Source organism: Siphateles boraxobius, unplaced genomic scaffold (genome assembly GCF_051911475.1).
Source record: "Siphateles boraxobius isolate OS27281-9 unplaced genomic scaffold, OSU_SipBor_1 20, whole genome shotgun sequence".
NCBI lineage: Eukaryota > Metazoa > Chordata > Actinopteri > Cypriniformes > Leuciscidae > Siphateles > Siphateles boraxobius.
In genome coordinates this window covers 3,362,283-3,381,787 of record NW_027508811.1, presented here as the reverse complement: position 1 = coordinate 3,381,787, position 19,505 = coordinate 3,362,283, and the positions used below count along the sequence as shown (strand labels likewise).

At 39.2% G+C, this 19,505-nt stretch overlaps 1 protein-coding gene across 3 annotated transcripts in view; it reads left to right on the top strand.

Annotated features, from left to right (window-relative positions):
* prkg1a (protein kinase cGMP-dependent 1a) overlaps positions 1-19,505 on the top strand; it is a 110,748-nt gene that overhangs the window by 64,671 nt on the left and 26,572 nt on the right. For all 3 annotated transcript variants that reach the window (XM_077236389.1, XM_077236390.1, XM_077236388.1), the window contains exons 6-9: positions 5,459-5,536; positions 5,626-5,720; positions 9,544-9,609; positions 11,944-12,018. In XM_077236389.1, coding sequence (XP_077092504.1) covers positions 5,459-5,536; positions 5,626-5,720; positions 9,544-9,609; positions 11,944-12,018 — 314 coding nt within the window. The remainder of the gene's footprint in view (positions 1-5,458; positions 5,537-5,625; positions 5,721-9,543; positions 9,610-11,943; positions 12,019-19,505) is intronic.

The following is a 19,505-nucleotide window of genomic DNA, read 5'->3' as shown; positions in this document are numbered from 1 at the left end:
TAAAGTACTGTTGTGAATATTATGCTGTTCGTAATATGGGACCAATAAATATGTTACCAAGTATTGGTAAGGAATTTTGTGTGCACGCATTTTCCTCAAGACCTTTCGTCAGACAGAAAGTGCGGGCGGGAGCGGGACATTATATCACAGATGCGGGCGGGAGCGGTACTAAAAATGACAAATCTTTGCGGGAGCGGGCGGGAGCGGGACTGAACACTGCGGGAGCGGGCGGGAGCGGGTCTGAGAATTGTGTCCCGCGCAGACCTCTAAATCACAGAACGTTGTTGAAAATATATTTCTGAGCTCCTGAATGCGCGTGATGTGCGTGCGTTACAATGCAGCAGCACATTGTTTTAGAACAGTGATTAACTTGCGTGTACAACAAGCTGTTTAAAAAATGCATTCATCCGGTCAATTTTGAACATCGAGATGGTATAATCAAACATAACGTAACGCTCTCTGAGTATGCATTTATTTGTCATTTTCACTTAAAAGTGGAGTTCAAAGATTTCCTATCCTGTTGCGCCCTCTATAGGCCATGATCAGCAACTAGTCGACAAGCTTAAAGCATCATGCCAGATGCTATGTTACCCTTATTGGATACTTCACAAAATATAGCATTCAATCAAATTTCAGCAGCTAATAACATTCTGAATGGCCTACTGTTACAAAAATGGATATATTTGTACATCTTGTGAAAATGAATGTGTACCAATTTTTGTGAAAATCAGCCACAAAACTTTACATTTAAGCTAATAACTCCGGTTGTGACAGAATCAAAATTCGTATTTCTTCTGAATCTTTGCTTTAAACCCAAACAACAGTAAATCTAATTTTTAAAATTAATTAATTTATTACTTTTTCTAACTCATCCTATGCTGTTGGTTGAGCAAGAAGTTCATGAGATTCCTCAAAAACAAATGGAGAAATGTTTTACAAAAAGCAAACTGGTTATTGAAACAAAGAACAGATTCGAATAACCAGAACGAATAAAAAAGAACAGACACAAAAAGAACCGAATGAGTCTTCTAACTGTTGGAAATTTCCAAGGATAAACTCTGCCTGAGGGGTGATTCCTTCATTTATTTGTTTAATAACCCATCTGGATGGATGGTTACATGCTTAAAATAAGGAATTGTTCAAGAATTGAACATCAGTTAATTTTCAAGCCAAGTGGATTTTGTGATTCTGTGTTCACCTATTCACTCATCTGTATTCCTGTGATCACAATCTCATTCAGTTTCTGCCTTTAAACTCTTGTGTGCTGTCAAGGATATTAAAGTATTTTAACACTGGAGAAATTACACTTTAAGAAAACACCTGACTAGAAAACATATTCATTTATTCTGAAATATGTTTATTCATTCACATTGTGAAACTTTCAAACACCAAATCTAATTTTTATCAGCAAAAAAGCCTCACAACTCAAGTTATTAAAGCTCTTTATTTATTTCATCAATAATTTAGGGAGCATTTCCCTAACTTTCTTGTCTGTTAGTGGTTCAATAAGTTGTAGTAGAGTGAATCATGAAGTTGTTTATCCTTTCTGTAGGAAAATACAGAGAATAACCTTTTGAACCTTCATCAATCAGTCTATCATTCACATGGAGACCCACAGTCCCCTTTGTTTAGGGGTGAAAGGTTGTCGTTTTCCATTCTGTCTGGATTTGTTGATAATCTTGCATTTGCTGGGGTCTGTGATAATACATAGTTACACAAAGCACAACAATAACACAAAGCACAACAATAACACAACAACACATAGAAATTGGTTTGGTTCATATAATTAATAACGAATATGTGCAATAGGTCTAATACAGACACCCTCAGATTTGTACTGTTTAGACAGTGACCATGATACATCTGCAGCAGGATAAACAAAGGTGTGAACAAAGCTTATTTTCAGACTTACACATTATAATGTTGGTCACTGGTGAAACATCTAATAAAAGGGAATATTCACTGTTTTTATGTTGCTTGCACTATGTATTATTTTAGTACTATTGATTATACACACACACACACACACACACACACACACACACACACACACACACACACACACACACACATATATATATATATATATATACAGTATATATATATATATATATATATATATATATATATATATATATATGCAGCTGTTACAATATATATGTCTCTATATATATATATATATTATATTATTAAGTATACTATACAATATTATACTATTTTTGTATTATACTATTATGGAATATTCATTGTTAATTGCCAATTTTGTATACTATTTGTATACTTGTATACTATTATGGTAGGCCTATTAATTAGTATTTTTAATTAGATTTTATTTTTATATTTCTAGTCATCATTTTACTTTTTGTTTACGTGTCAGTAATTGTATTGTATGATTTTGTAATTTTTATGATTGTTTTAGTAATGTTAGTACTTCAAATTAAACATATTTATTTCAGTTAGTTTGCCAAGGCAACACTTCTAATTTTCATTGAAGTTTTTTAACTGATATTTATATTTGATTTATTTCAATTACCTAAAACAGTAATTAACAGTTATAGTTAACGATAACAACTCTCCTTGCTAATGTTTTTATTTCTATCGAAATAAAAACCACCACGGCATATTTTTTTTTAAAACACAATTCTAACTTTATAACTTGCAGTTGCATTATTATTTTGTGCAATTCTGACTTTATGACTCGCAGTTGCAAATTTATATCTTGCAATTCTGAATTGAGAAATGTAAACTTGCAATTGGGAGAGAAAAAAAGTCAGAATTCTGAGATAAAAATTTGCAATTACCTTTTTCAATTTTGTATTCAGTGGCGAAAACAAACTTCCATAACTTTTAAATGGCCTTCAGTGGCGAAAGATGTATTTTTGGCAACGCAAATGCGTATTTACAGCATCTACCAGTAGGGGCAAACTTAAGGCAAACCTCGACCCATTTGTTTAGACTAATGTTCATAATGTTAATATGTTATGTTCATTAACAAAACAACAACAGAAGAGCAAATGTGTGGAAGTAACAAAACAACAACAGAAGAGCAAATGTGTGGAAGTAGCATCAAACAATGAAAGTATCTATTGGCACTGTGAGATCTGCCATTTAAATGACTCGCCTGTCAATCATGGTATCTCAGTGAGTATCAGCAGGTCAAACTCTTATTCCAGTCCTTCCTTGAAAAATTTAGTGATGGGATTTGTTCAATAAATATCAGCTAGAGTGGAGGGAGTCTCTTTATCTAATAATTGACCTTAAATGAGAAACTAAAATTTGTTGAAGGTTTTTTTTTAACTTAAATGCTCTGGGGAATGAAAGTCTGGCAACATAGATGGAATCTGTCCTCCTTCCTTTGTATTTGTGTCACTTATATTTGATGCAGTTCCTACTTTAATAACACATTTAGTGTAGCTGCCTCAATTTAGAGTCCAGCCATATCTGCATCTTACTGAATATTCACACAGAGTTGAGTGCTTTCCGTTGAGAAGTATTCACTTTTCTCAAACGGTCTAGCTACAGTGGCACTTAAGCTACACTCAAAATGTATCAACATCAGACCAAGTTGCATCAAATAAACGCACACTCAAGCAAAAAGTTATTAAATGATACAATTATATATTTGAAGACACAAATAACTTATTTCTGGTTCTCTAATGCTAGTGGAATGGAATGTTAATTTATGAAAAACTTTAAGGACCACTGTTATTTAAAACATGGAGAAAAAGAGTTGGAACTGCTGTAAAATCAGCTTGTTTCAAGATATTCATGAAAAGGACATAATAAAAAAATAATATATATATATATATATTACATTATTTTAGTATAATTGCAGTCTTAAGTATAAATCATGATAGTATTTGTTTAATTAGACGGCATGATTATTGCACAGGTATGTCTTAGGCTGGCCACAATAAAAGGAAACCAGTTAGTATCTGGTGTGACCACCATTTGCCTCACGCAGTGCAACACATCTCCTTTGCATAGAGTTGATCAGGTTGTTGATGGTGGCCTGTGGAATGTTGGTCCACTCCTCTTTAATGGCTGTGCGAAGTTACTGGATATTGGCAGAACCTGGAACACGCTGTCGTATACACCGATCCAGAGCATCCCAAACATGCTTAGTGGGTGACATGTCTGGTGAGTATGCTGGTTATGCAAGAACTGGGAAGTTTTCAGCCTCCAGGAATTGTGTACAGATCCTGGCAACATGGGGCCGTGCATTATCATGCTGCAACATAAGGTGATGGTTGTGGATGAATGGCACAACAATGGGCCTCAGGATCCTGTCACGGTATCTCTGTGCATTCAGAATGCCTTCAATAATATGCACCTGTGTTCATTGGCCATAACATAAGTCTGCCCATACCATAACCCCACCGCCACCATGAGCCACTCGGTCCACAACGTTGACAACAGCAAACTGCTCACCCACACAACGCCATACACGCTGTCTGCCATCTGTCCTGTACAGTGAAAACCGGGATTCATCCGTGAAGAGAACACCTCTCCCAAGTGCCAGACACCATCGAATTGTGAGCCCACTTAAGTCGGTTACGACGACGAACTGCAATCAAGTCGAGACTCCGATGAGGACGACGAGCATGCAGAAGTGCTTCCTTGAGGCGGTTTCTGACAGTTTGTGCAGAAATTCTTCAGAAATTCAGAAAATATGCAAACCGATTGTTGCAGCAGCTGTCCGGGTGGCTGGTCTCAGACGATCTTGGAGGTGAAGATGCTGGGTGTGTAGGTCCTGGGCTGGTGTGGTTACACGTGGTCTGCGGTTGTGAGGCCGTTTGGATGTACTGCCAAATTCTCTGAAACGCCTTTGGAGACGGTTTATGGTAGAGAAATGAACATCCAATTCTCAGGCAACAGCTCTGGTGGACATTCCTGCAGTCAGCATGCCAATTGCACGCTCCCTCAAAACTTGCGACATCTGTGGCATTGTGCTGTGTGATAAAACTGCACATTTTAGAGTGGCCTTTTATTGTGGCCAGCCTAAGGCACACCTGTGCAATAATCATGCTGTCTTAATCAGTATCTTGATATGCCACACCTGTGAGGTGGATGGATTATTTCAGGTGTTTTTTTACTTTTAGATATTTCATTTTAATCTGGATAATAAGTCAAAAACTTATTTCTTATCACTGCCAGTGTATATGTGGGTGTTTTGTTGGAGGTCAGACTCTAGGTAATATTGGAACAAAGTGTTTGCTTGTGTCAGTCTTTCTGGGCCTCTCTGCTGGTCATATCTGATTTCAGACTGATGTGTCTGGAGGTCAAGGTCTTCGAGAGCACACTAAGGGTCAGAGAGGTCTTCTGTTGCCTCTGTTTAGAAATCTTTTGGGTCTTATGTCTGCACATCCTCTATTCTTACCCTCTTCATAGAAAATAGCTGTGTTTTTTTCCCATCATCTTTTTCCACATCCTCAAACCAATTTTCTTTGTCTTATAGACACACTATGGGGATGGCGACTACATCATTCGCCAGGGGGCAAGAGGAGACACATTCTTCATTATCAGTAAAGGAAAGGCAAGTCTATTTCAGTGCAAAGTGCAAGCAGTGATGCTGTGAAGATGAACCCATGTTAATATCTTTCTCTTCTTTTCACTCCTGTTCAGGTGACGATGACTCGAGAGGAATGTCCGGGTCAGGAGCCCGTCTACTTGCGCTCAATGGGGAAAGGAGACTCATTTGGGGAAAAAGCCTTACAAGGGTGAGATTGTACTGTATACTACTGTCAGATTTAATACAAAACTTAAAGTCAAAACAGGAAGGTCATTATGTGAATCTTTCAAATCCTGCAAAGAAGTGTTCACCCAAAATCATGAGAAATATATTTAGCTTAAAATATACTCTTCAAATTCTCATCACTGTAATGCAGAAAATCTCATTCTCTTAAATAAAACAAAATATGATTTTCTATTCTATTTATAGATTATTATAAATAATTACAGTGGCGAGAAATTGATAAAAATCACTATTGAGAATAAGGGTAATTATTACAAAAATCGTAATGGCTTTATTTTATTTATTCTGATCATTCAGTGAAATGTGACCTGGACAAGTTCTTGTGAGATTCATTCACCCCATTAGTTTTTAAAGGATGTGGTGACATCTTGTGGCGGCTGACAAGAAACATTAGTCTTTGACAAAAGTCTTTGATTCATATACTGTTTTGAGTTGCTGCACTTGAAAACCATGACATTATATTTACATATTATTTAAAAGCACTGTTTTCTCACACTCTTACGACTGAGTAAGAACAGGCTAATTCATGAATTATATTACGTAGAATCTTTTTTTTTTCTACCAGGGAGCTTTCTAGTTCCTTGACTATGTTCCTAATTGATCTGCTTAATGTGTAGAAATGACCTTCTCCAGATTTCGATTTCCTGTTATGGTGGGCTTGGCAATATGAGCAACCATCAATGTATATGAATCTAAAATGTATATAAATCTTTTGGATCTTAATTATCATTTTTTTAAAGGTTATGACCAATTATGCATTAGAGCATCCCACAGCAGGAAAACCTAATAGCCAACAATAGAGGAACACAATTAATTTCGGTTAGAACAGGGAATATGAGTCAAAAGTACACAAGGAAAGAATATAGGAAGTATGCGACTATCGACCAGTCAGATATCATCAGTTATTCTTATGCATTTCTATTCTATTTTATTGTAGTCTATTATGGTTTAACATGCTATTCTATTCTGGTTTAACATGCTTATTATCTCTATTGTTTTTCATTCTATTCTATTCATGCTGTTTTTTGTTCTATTCTGTTCCTGCTAATTATTCTGAATTCAGTTTTATTCTATTATGCTCAAGTTTATTCAATGCTGTTCTATTCTGGTTTAACATGCTTCCATTCTATTCATGCTGTTTATTCTATTTATGCTAATCATACAAAATCCTGTTCTATTCTATTGTGCTTCTATTCTATTCTGGTGTCTATCTTAAGGGGAATGTTTACTCCTGATTATAATCCTGCGTTTGGTTGTGTTACTAGGAAACAGTGATCCTGAGACTGTGTTGATATTGCTCCGCTGTGTATCAGGTGTCCTGCTGTGAGTGTGTGAACGGAGGTGAAATTTAGGCCACGGTTTTGGAAATCAGAACATTGCACGCGGTCACTGTGATCCCTTAGAGATCAATTAAATGGTCTTCTGTTAGAGCTCACAGCGCCCTTGTATACAGCATGTGGGTGGGTAACTTTACAGAGGTACTTAACAGCATCCAGAATTTGATAAAGGAATCTCTTGGAGCTGGGATTAAAGTCATGCGTGTGTGTGTGTGTGTGTGCTTTCTGAAGCATTTGACACCTGATTGGTTCACAAACACATTTGGCAGCTTATGATTTGTCTGTTTTTCATGCTGTGTTTCCCGAAACAGGTGGATGTGTCCCAGTTAAGGCAAAATGCCTTACAATTACAGGAATGAAAATTCTGTCATTATTTATACTCTCAAGTCATTCCCAAACCAGTATGACTTTTCATAAAACACAAAAAGACAAGTTTAGCAGTTTCCAAACTTCTCTTTTCCATAAAGCAAGCATAAATAGGGATCTGGACAGTCTGACCACTTAAAAAAATGACAAAACCAATATAAAATCATTCCATAAGTCTCATTATTCTTCTGAATTGTACTTTCTGTCCCGTTGTGTAGCAGTTTTAAGAAAAAATGCAATTTCAACATTCTGCACTTTTTTTTTATGTGTTCCACGGAATAACAGAATTCATAAGGGTTCAGAACGTCATTTAGGGTGAGTAAATGCTGACAGATTTCGCTCTGTGTTCAGTAATATCATGCAGCAGCTGTGACCTTTGCTGTAGCGTTATTGTGTATTTGTGCTGTGACAGCTTTAAAGCCGATATGTTGTAAAGAATTCTCACCCTCTGCAAGCGTGTTTCACTGGAAATGGATCCGGCAGCGTGTGTGTGTGGTGTCCGGAAATTTTTGCAGTTGGATCCAGAAGCAGAAGTATGTGTGTTTAGCATTTAGTGTCCAGCCCTTGCTTTCAGAGTGTCGTGTGTGAGAGCTCTTCTTCGGCTCAGAACTGCCAATGATGGGACAGATGTCACACAGTGATTGTTTTATTCTCAATAGAAGTGTGCTGTACTGTAGTGGTATATGTGCATGTATAGCTGTGCTCAGATCAGACACTAAGTGAATAATGAAAAGCATCATGAGGTCAGAGTGGGATTTAGACTCTGATGACTGCGACTGGAGCGACAGTGAGGAAGAGGACAATCAACAAACTCTAAGGCACACTGGCTTAATTATTTTTACAGAGTTGAAATAGCTAGTCATTCTAGTAATCTACTGGTTTATACTTTATATGTATATACATACATGCATATATATATATATATATATATATATAAAATTATGATTATTTGTTGTTGTTGTTGTTATTATTATTATTATTGTTTATAAATTGATTATTTTTACCAGATTGCCCAGCATACATGTGAATTTCGTCTTACACCACGTTAATTTGGTCGCTGCATAATTCATCACATAAATACTTCCATTTGGGTTATTATTTGTGCAGTTTTATTACAATACATAGTTTATATTAATATTTATATATTGTTTTTATTTAATAATACATTTTTCATTATTTTATACAACAAACTCGGGTCAGACCTACAGGCTGTTCTGTCTCAGGTTGCTATCTCGTTTCTAACTGATCAGACTCACGATTTTCGTTAAACTGACGATCAAAACTACAAAAAGTTCCATAGACTTTGATTGAGGGGGTCAAAACATTTAATACAATAACTTAATAGTGTATTTAAGCTTCGTCCACCAAGTATCTACCATTAGCCAACCGCAACTAGCTTAAGAGATGCTAGCAAAATGCTAATTCATGCTAGCAATGTGATAATTCATGTTAACATGTTAAATCATGCTAACAATGTGTTAAAACATGGCAACCTGCTAAATCATGTTAGCAATGTGTTAATTCATGTTAGCAAAATGCTAATTAATGCTAGCAACATCCTGAAACATGTTAGCAGAATGCTAATTCATGCTAGGAATGTTTAAAATGGAATTATGATTCCGTTTTCAGTTAATTCCAATGGAAGCTCAACTTCCATAGGAATTCATTGAAAATGCTCACTCTGCTCCACAACGTTATGAATGCCAGTGTGGACGTGCGCAGTGCATTTTACTTTCGTTTTCAAATGATCAATTTAAAAGCCCCCGCCGGTGATACCAGTGTTGTCACACGCCGATTAACCGGAGGGAAAATATCCTCATCATCACATCCCTACTATCAATGTGTTAATACATGCTAAGATCATGCTAGCAATGTGCTAATTCTGCTAACAACATGCTAATTCATTTTAAAACGTTAACTTTTCAAAGTTATTTCAAACTTTCAGACAAGGCTTTGCCAAGCCAACATCAAAGTTTGTTTCCTTTACTCATCTACTTTACATTTATAATACTTATACTGGTTTTGAACGTATCGGAGCATTTTAAAATGACATTTCTCTGTATTGCGTCTGTGTCTTTTGAACAGGGAGGACATCAGAACAGCTAATGTCATCGCAGCAGAGACTGTCACCTGCCTTGTGATTGACAGAGAGTGAGTATATGCAACGTTTATCCGCTGCTTAAACCTTTACACGTGTCATTCCAGCAGTCAGCAGTAATTCAGTCCAAGTTTTCCAGTTCGTTGAACATCTGTGGATTTTACACTGATTGTTCTATTTGTGTGTGTGAGGGAAACAGAATCTATGGGTTTGAAGTTGTTATCTACTGCCTTAAAGTCAATAAATTAAGCTCAGCCTAAATAGCTAAAGTGTCACGTGTGTCAATGAGAGAGAGAGAGAGAGTGCCCTCCGGCTGGGGAAAACTCTCATTCCTGTCTGATTGAGACTCAAATCATCAGCCATCTGTGTGAAAGTTTATTATGTTATACTTTAATGAGCAGTATTTTATTTAGATATACATTTTTCACTATAATTTTGGATTGACTTTCTAAATAATGAAAGAGACATGAAATTATTCAGAGTCAATAGAGACATCTCTTTAATAAAAGTTAGGGTTAGGGTTAGGTAAAAGTATGAGCATGTACAGCATTCAATACTTTAGTTGGGGCTACTTTTGCCTGAATTACTGCGGCAATGCGGCGTGGCATGGAGTCGATTAGTCTGTGGCACTGACAAAAACCGACAAAAGGTCATTGCTAAAGAGGCTGGCTGTTCACAGAGCTCTGTGTCCAAGCACATTAATAGAGAGGCGAAGGGAAGGAAAAGATGTGGTAGAAAAAAGTGTACAAGCAATAGGGATAACCGCACCCTGATGAGGATTGTGAAACAAAACCCATTCAAAAATGTGGGGGAGAGTCACAAAGAGTGGACTGCAGCTGGAGTCAGTGCTTCAAGAACCACCACACACAGACGTATGCAAGACATGGGTTTCAGCTGTCGCATTCCTCGTGTCAAGCCACTCTTGAACAAGACACAGCGTCAGAAGCATCTAAAGACAACAAGGACTGGACTGCTGCTGAGTGGTCCAAAGTTATGTTCTCTGATGAAAGGAAATTTTGCATTTCCTTTGGAAATCAAAGGTCCCAGAGTCTGGAGGAAGAGAGGAGAGGCACAGAATCCACGTTGCTTGAAGTCCAGTGTAAAGTTTCCACAGTCAGTGATGGTTTGGGGTGCCATGTCATCTGCTGGTGTTGGTCCACTGTGTTTTCTGAGGTCCAAGGTCAACTACCAGGAAGTTTTAGAGCACTTCATGCTTCCTGCTGCAGACCAACTTTATGGAGATGCAGATTTAATTTTCCAACAGGACTTGGCACCTGCACACAGTGCCAAAGCTACCAGTACCTGGTTTAAGGACCATGGCATCCCTGTTCTTAATTGGCCAGCAAACTCGCCTGACCTTAACCCTATAGAAAATCTATGGGGTATTGTGAAGAGGAAGGACCAACACGCCAGACCCAACAATGCAGAAGAGCTGAAGCCCACTATCAGAGCAACCTGGGCTCTCATAACACCTGAGCAGTGCCACAGACTGATCGACTCTATGCCACGCCGCATTGCTGCAGTAATTCAGGTAAGCCCCAACTAAGTATCGAGGGCTGTACATGCTCATACTTTTCATGTTCATACTTTTCAGTTGGGTAACATTTCTAAAAATCCTTTTTTTGTATTGGTCTTAAGGAATATTCTAATTTGCGGAGATACTGAATTTGGGATTTTCATTAGTTGTCAGTTTTAATCATCACAATTAAATGAAATAAACATTTGAAATATATCAGTCTGTGTGTAATGAATGAATTTCACTTTTTGAATGGAATTACTCTAATAAATTCACTTTTTGATGATATTCTAATTATATGACCAGCACCTGTATAAAATGGTGCCTTTGATAAATCTACTCGACCGCTCATAAGTTTGGGGTCATTTCTTCTCTTAAAAAGAATATAATACTTTTATTCAGCAAGGACATATTAAATTGGTCAAAAGTGGCAGTAAAGACATTTATAATGTTAGAAAAGATTTCTATTTGAAATAAATGCTGATCTTTTGAAGGTTCTATTTATTAAAGAATCCTGAAAATCACGGTTTCCACAAAAATGATTAAGCAGCACAACTGTTTTCAACATTTATAATATTAAAAAAATGTTTCTTGAGCACCAAATCAGCATATTAAAATTATTTACGTGTCGAGTTATGATGCTGAAAATTCAGCTTTACATCACAGGAATAAATTACATTTTAATTTTAAATTGTAATAATATTTCACAATATTACTGTTTATACTGTATTTTTAATAATATAAACACAGCCTTGGTGAGCATAAGGGACTACTTTCAGAAACAATAAAAAACCTCAAACATTTGAACGGTATTACATTTGTCATAAAGATGAAATCTTTCTAAGTATGTTGTTGTTACCAATCTTTCCAGCTCATACAAACACCTGATTGGAGGTCTGGAAGATGTATCCAACAAAGGCTGTGAAGATGCAGAGGCAAAGGCAAAGTAGGTGAAATCAACTCTGAAGAGAGAAGACCTTTTTATATATTTTCTTTTCTGAGGTTAGTTTATAAAATTAATCGAGGTTTCTTGCATGTAAAACATTAGCAATCTTGTTTTTGATCAACACTATGGTTTAGATAATTATGTCTACAAAGTGTTTTCACTGACAAACTTAATGTTTTTTGTAATTATGAACACATTTTGATTTTGATGGCTGCAAAACTCTCCAGAAAAGTTGGGACAGATGTTAAAAGTGAAAAGATTACAGAATATCTATATTAAACTGTTTTGAAACAGTTCACAATAAGTAGGTTAATTGGTTATGGGCGAAGGTATCATGATTGGGTATAGAAGGAGCATGTCAGTCTTAGGTAGCAAAGATGGGTCATGGCTCACCACTTTGTGCCAACTATCATGAAAGAATTGTCAAACAATTAAAAAATCACAGTTCTCAATGCAAGATTGCAAAGAAATTAGGTTCCCTTTCGAGAATGTTCACTTCGTATTGCGTAGCTATACGCTATGGGAAAAGTCCTTTTCTCGAGAATATTGAAGCCTTTATTTTAAAACGCAGTGCAGCTGCACAGCCAGCACAGCACAGAGCTGTCTAGGGAACGGAGTTGACTGGGCTGCGGGAACTGCACGAATCTATGGCGAAGCGGCGAGGACGCGCGATCCTATCAGGACGCTTCCCGCCTCACGCGTGCCAGAATGAGCGTGGCTGCTGACTATATAAGCAGCCCATTTCGCCATAGGAATCAGATTCAATCTCCCTCAGTGATCGACACTTCTTCGCTGACTCTCCTGCTTCAGGATTCAAGATGCTAACGACCAAACAAATCCTTGCGCAAATTCGCCCAAGAGATTGGCTTTTGTCAGTGGATCTGAAGGGTGCTTACTTTCATATCCAGGTAGCTCCCCATCACAGGTCATTCTTTAGATTCGCCTACGAGGGGCAGGCTTATCAATACACTGTCCTACCATTCAGTCTGTCCCTGGCACCTCGTATGTTTACGAAATGCATAGACGCGGCACTGTCCCCCCTGAGACAGTGGGGAATGCGCATACTGAACTAACTCGACAATTGGGTCATTCTGGCCCAATCGAAGGACAAATTACAAACCCACAGATCCGCGCTCCTCAGTTATCTAGAATGCCTTGGGCTCAGGATCAACTTTTCCAAGAGTGTGCTGTCTCCCAGCCAGTGTATAAACTTCCTGGGAGCAGACATTGACTCTGTCTGGATGAGAGCTTGGCGCACGCCAGAACGTGCTCTCTCCATCCAACAACAGCTAGCTGCTTCGTTCAAGGCAGGCTCTTACAGACCCCTCAGAACATTCCAAAGGCCACTGGGCCTTATGGCCTCAGCATCGTCAGTACTTCAGGTAGGCCTACTGCATAGCTTTGGCTGAACCCCCGAGTCCTGGCTCATGCGTGGCGATCAGGCTACCTGCGCATCAAGGTGGACCACTGCTGTATCACAGCCCTGGCCCCTTGGAAAAACACCGGCTGGTTCCAGCCCGGTGTATGCATGGTTCTAGTCTCGAGGAGGAAGGTAATTTTAACAGATGCCTCCAACCTAGGTTTGGTGTGCTCTGTACGAGGGCAGGCTGACATCTGGCCTCTGGTCGAGCTCGGAAAAGCGCCCACATATCAACTGCCTCAAAATGAGAACAGACTTTCTAGCCCTGAAACCTTCCTCTCGCACCTGGCGGGACACCACGTCTTGGTCCAGACTGACAACATGGCAGTGGTGCCATATATAAATCATCAGGGTGGCCTCAGATCGTACAACCTGTACACCATGGCAGAACAGCCTCTTTTATGGGCACACGCCAACCTGCGCTCGCTAAGGGCGGCGCATATACCGGGCATTCTGAACCAGGGTGCAGATACAGTATGCTATATCGAGACAATGCCATACTCCGTTCAGAGCCCAGGGGCCTCATGTATCAATATCGCGTACGCACAAAATCTTTGCTTACGCCAGCTTTCACGCCTAGGGTCGGATGTACTAACAGTGAAATTAACGTGAGAATGTGCGTTCCTCCACGCCAATTTCATGTCTGGCGTACGTACATTTCTCATCGTTTTTGTCCATTGGCGACTCTTACATGCAATGAAGTTAAGTTGCAAACATTACACAACGAATTGTTCTACAAGTCTATCACACTACCACCTGTGGGAAGCATTGCTATTGATTAGCAATTTATAAAATAATTTACATATATTGTCACACGAGCCTTATGGGAATATTCTATCAATTATGCAATTAAGTAAGAACATATAAAAGCATATGTAAATTGATACAACCCTTAGTCTATGGCAATGGCAGCTTTGGCCTTATTAGAGGACATTGCTATGGCAGAATCCGAAGAGAACGAGTTTTTAGGGACCACAATGATTTTCTGGCCCAGGATGAGGACTGGCTTATCAGCCGTTTCAGATTTCCAAGGGCTATCCTCTTGGAGCTCTGTGCTGAGTTGGGTCCGAATCTAGAGAGAGAGAGACAGCGAGGAGCCACGCAATACCCGTTCCCTTGCAGGTGCTGACAACACTTGTTCCTGTCTACTGGTTCTTTCCAAAGGGAACTGGCAGATCGCTCAGGAATAAGCCAGTCGTCTTTGAGCCGCGCAATGCCAGCGGTATGGGTCGGGATCATCCGCATGTCTACCAGGTATATAAGGTTCCCATATGATGCAGTTGACCAGCCAAACATTAAAACGCAATTTTGCAGCGATAGCCGGTTTTCCTAATGTAATCGGAGTGATCGACTGCACACACAATGCTATAAAGGCGCCATCTGAAGAAGAATTTGCATATGTGAATCGGAAACATTTCCATTCAATAAATGTGCAGATAATATTGGTTACCTTCGTGGCAATCCTGTAGTAAATCCGAGTCTCCCACAGCAGCAGATACTACTCCAGAGAGTAAAGTGTCACCCATAATTGAGGCAACTCTCTGCTCAAAGGGTGTAAGTTCATCGACCCCTTTACCACTGCCTGTTCTGCCCACACTTTGTCGGTGCGCAGCAGTTCTCCATTTAACGTCCACCTTTATATCAGACCAATTCTTTTTAAGGTCATTTACAGTGCGACTTTCAGATCCCACCGCATTGACGGCATCAGCCAAACTCTCCCACTCATATTTTTTCCTTTTGTTATAAATTCCAGAGGACAAAGTTCCAAATATTTTTTTTTCTCGTTTCTACCTCCAATAGTAGCACCTCCGATTCACTTTCTGTAAAGTTTCGCTTCTTGCCGCTTGCTTTAGTCATTTTCTTACTCCTTTCTTTTGCCAAAGTGGACTCATTACCATATTTAAATGTATTTAATTAAGGGAGGAGACTGGGTGGGGCGTTGTGCTCGTGCATGTGCGCTCATTTTTACGTTAATTGGGATGTACAAAGAGAATATGCGTGGGATCCTTGGTACGCAGAGATTCATACATCTGTTTTTTTTTGTGCGTACGTACATTTACAGCTTTGTCCGTACGCATTGTTTTAGTATGAATTCAATGCAAGTCTTTGTACATGAGGCCCCTGGTCTTTTCAATTCCCTTATTGGAAGACAATAGAGAAGCTATTGCTATATCTGGAGCGCTCTGCCCCATTCAGACAGTCAGTACAGCTCTTTGTACATTTACATTTATTCATTTAGCTGACGCTTTTATCCAAAGCGACTTACAATTGCTATATTTCAGAGGTCGCACGCCTCTGTGGCAACTAGGGGTTAAGTGTCTTGCTCAGAGACACATTGGTGTCTCACAGTGGATTCGAACCCGGGTCTCTCACACCAAAGGCATGTGTCTTATCCACTGCGCCATCACCACCTCTTTGTATGCTTCTGTGGCCGTTCCAAAGGGTTTCCTGTCACGAAGTGAGATTATCACGATGGATAGTGGATGCTATCTCTCTAGCCTATGCTTCTATGGGTCTTCAATATCCCATAGGCGTCAGGGCTCATTCCACAAGGGGCATGGCCTCTTAGTGGGCTTGGTCCAGTGGTGTACCAATTGAAGACATTTGTGTGGCGGCGGGCTGATCTTCGCCGTCAACATTTGTACGATTTTATAATTTAGAAGTGCCAGCACTACAGGCACGAGTTCTTTCTATTTGAAAAGGGCCCTGAAGGGCCCAAACCTCCTGTATCCTTTCGTGGGCTCCGCCATTGTCTGGTGCCCTCAGACTAATAAGCTAATAGCACAGTGTTTCAAAATGGGGTCCCATAGCGTATATCTACACAATACGAAGTGAATGTTCTCGAAAGGGAACATACTCTGTTACTAACGTAACCACGGTTCCCTGAGATTCAGGAAACGAGTATTGCGTAGCCAGCCGTGCTATTAAGCTTCATGTTTGGGTACTGTCGCTTCAGTCGATTTAACCTGATTCCTATGGCGAAATGGACCACTTATATATTCAGCAGCCATGCCCATTCTGGCGCTCTTTGGCAGGCGCGAGGCAGGAAGTGTCCTGATAGGATTGCGTGTCCACGCCGCTTTGCGCAATTCCCGCAGCCCAGCCAATCAGCGAGCTAGGCAGCTCTGTGCTGTGCAGCTGCACTGCGTTTTAAAATAAAGGCTTCAACATTCTCGAGAAAAGGAGTTTTCCCATAGCGTATAGCTACGCAATACTGGTTCCCTTACTCTCAGGGAACCGAGGTTACGTTAGTAACCGAATACGTTTTTCATCATCTCACATACATAATATTGTGGAAAGATTCAAGGATTCCAGAGGGGAAGGCTGGAAACTTCTGATGATTGTGCTTATTCTCAGTAGAGTGCGTGAATGTGCAATAGTTCTCAGTCCCAAAGACGAAAGGGATGATCCAGACTTTCATCAGTGACAGGTACAAAAGCGAACATCTGTAATGGTATGAGAGTGCAAACAGCTTGGGCGACTTGCATACGTGTGAAGATACCATTTAAGTGGAGGCAGATATTGGGATTGTACAGAGACTTATACTTTCATCAATATGACAACTTCCCTGAGAAGCAAGACAATGCCAGGCCTCATTCTGAACGTGCTACAACAGAGTGGTTTCGAAGACACTCTACACATGCAGTCCAGATCTGTCTCTTATTCAGAATGTGTGGCCCATCATGAAAAGGAGAATCAGTCAACAATGACCATAGGCTGCTGAGCAGCTGAAGTCTTGTGTCAGGCGAGATTGGGCTAACTGATTAAAAAGTTTAATTAAAAGGAAAGGTGATGTGACACAGTGGTAAACATGCCAAGGTTTTTTTGGAGTGTGTTGCCAGCCATCAAAATAAAAATGTATCTATATTTACTTAAAGGTTCAAAAGAATTAACAAATCACAGATTTCTGATTTGATTGCATTTTACAAAATAATTCTGGAAAAAGGAATGTACACAAAGTAAAATTCCTTCCTTCCTATTCTTTTATGAATAGGAAGTTAAAAAAACAGCTTTTATTTCAAATTACATTGAAAAGTTAAAAGTGGTAGGTCACTTCACATCACGTGAGATAGCCCCTTCTTCTCTAAGAGAGTGAAGTATGGCAACCATTACAATGCAACTGTCAAAGGGCAGCTCAATGATATTTACTGTAACTCTAGAACTGTAAAGTAAGAAGTCTGTTGTAGCGATTTACTTGTCTGGGTGTTGTCCTAGCATCTTTATCTGATGGCGTTGGACAGTTTGTTTGTGTTAGTCCACCAAGAAACAAATTAAAAAATGTAGCAAACCTTTGTCCACTGTTATGGACAGAGAGGGGCTCGCCCGTAAACAGAGCCCTGGAATGTGCTGTTCACTACACTGTGCTAGTATGCAGAAGACATGTTATAAAAGAACCAGCTACTATTCATAAACAGAAGAAACATGGTGAGAAAGTGATGCAATCATTGTGTGGCGATGAGAAAATAATCTGCTCAGAAAAATTTGAAACCTAATACATTTCAGAGAGAATATCATACAGAGAGATAAAGAGGGATTCTAGGATAGCTCAGAAACTAATTTCCCACTTCAAAGATTAATTCAGTGTCATATCTGAACCGAAATAGAAACTTTTCTTTCTCTTATCTGCTCATCTGCAATGTAAATGATTCCTGATGAATAATGAAGAGGTGCCTGTAGTCTGTGTGACTGTCATAGATTAAAGTTTATTAAGACACATCTACAACTGTCACCTCTTGCCCCAATGGTCTCAACTACAAACCTGTAAATAAATCTCCAGCTGCCACACTGACAGATAGATAACACACCAATGAGACAAGTGCATTCAACTCTCTTATACATGTGTCATTTCTGCATCACTAGTGACATCACTATGTTCATCAAACCATTCTGTCAAAAGTCTTGCTCAGTGTATTGGTGCATTATCATGATGATACACGGCACCACCTTCAGGGTAAAATATTTGAACTTAGGTGCACATGGTCCTCAAGAATGCGGCGGTAGTCCTTGGCAGTGACATGCACATCAAACATAGGGAATGCCATGATATTGCAGCCCAAACCATCACAGATAAACCCCAGTGTTTACTCTGGGCACGCAACAATCCGGTTGTTAAGTCTCTTTGGGGCTTTACCACACCATATCTCCCACAGATGTGCATCGTTGGCACCTATAAAACCGAGGTTTGGCTATAGCAGCCCGACCATAAATTTGATTCTGTGGTGCTCCCGACGAGCAGTTTTGGTGGAAACCAGAGTCGATAGCTTCCTGTTGGATATGGTTAGTCCGATACCTTAGCTCTCGATACACCACAAAGGTTTGCTGTCCTGGTCACAGATGACACAGCGAGACGCACACCAACAAAGTGTCCCCTTTTAAACTCTGATATGTCTCCAATTATGTTGTGTGGATTGCAATATTGTATGCACAACTGTGCTATTGCTCAGCTAATTCAACCTTCACTCTTACTGATGGAATGTAAAATCAGTGAGGATTGGCCACCAGGCTGTGCATATATAGGAAACCTTAAAACTATATTGGCCTGTGTTTCAGTTTCATTGTCCAACCCCTGTATATACAGTTATAATCAAAATTATTAAAACCCCATTGCAAATCAGGTTTGTTGGCAAAATGTACAGACTTTCAGCTGTTTGCAATGAACAAATCAAACAAAGGTAATTTAAATAACTAAACACAACAAATGTTTCAAGTGTTTTTTCATTTAATATTCAAAATATTTAAATGAAAATGTTTCAGTAACGCATGTTCACTGGAATTAACGGCATTGCAAAATAGATGCTGACCATAGAGAACCCATGAAGCTCCATATTGCCACCTTGTTGTCAATCAACAATCTACTCTGTAGTTGAGCTGTAATGAATCTAAGGAACCATGAGCCAGTAGCAGCATCACACGTGCTTAATCAGCAGTGACTCCAAGGTTTATATTTTAATCGAAGACATTTTAAAATTGATTCTGTTGATTCCTGGGACATAAAATATCAGTAAATTGTTCAGCAGAAATGTGAAATCCATTACAATGTTGCTTTTATCAGTGCATGAGCAAAAAG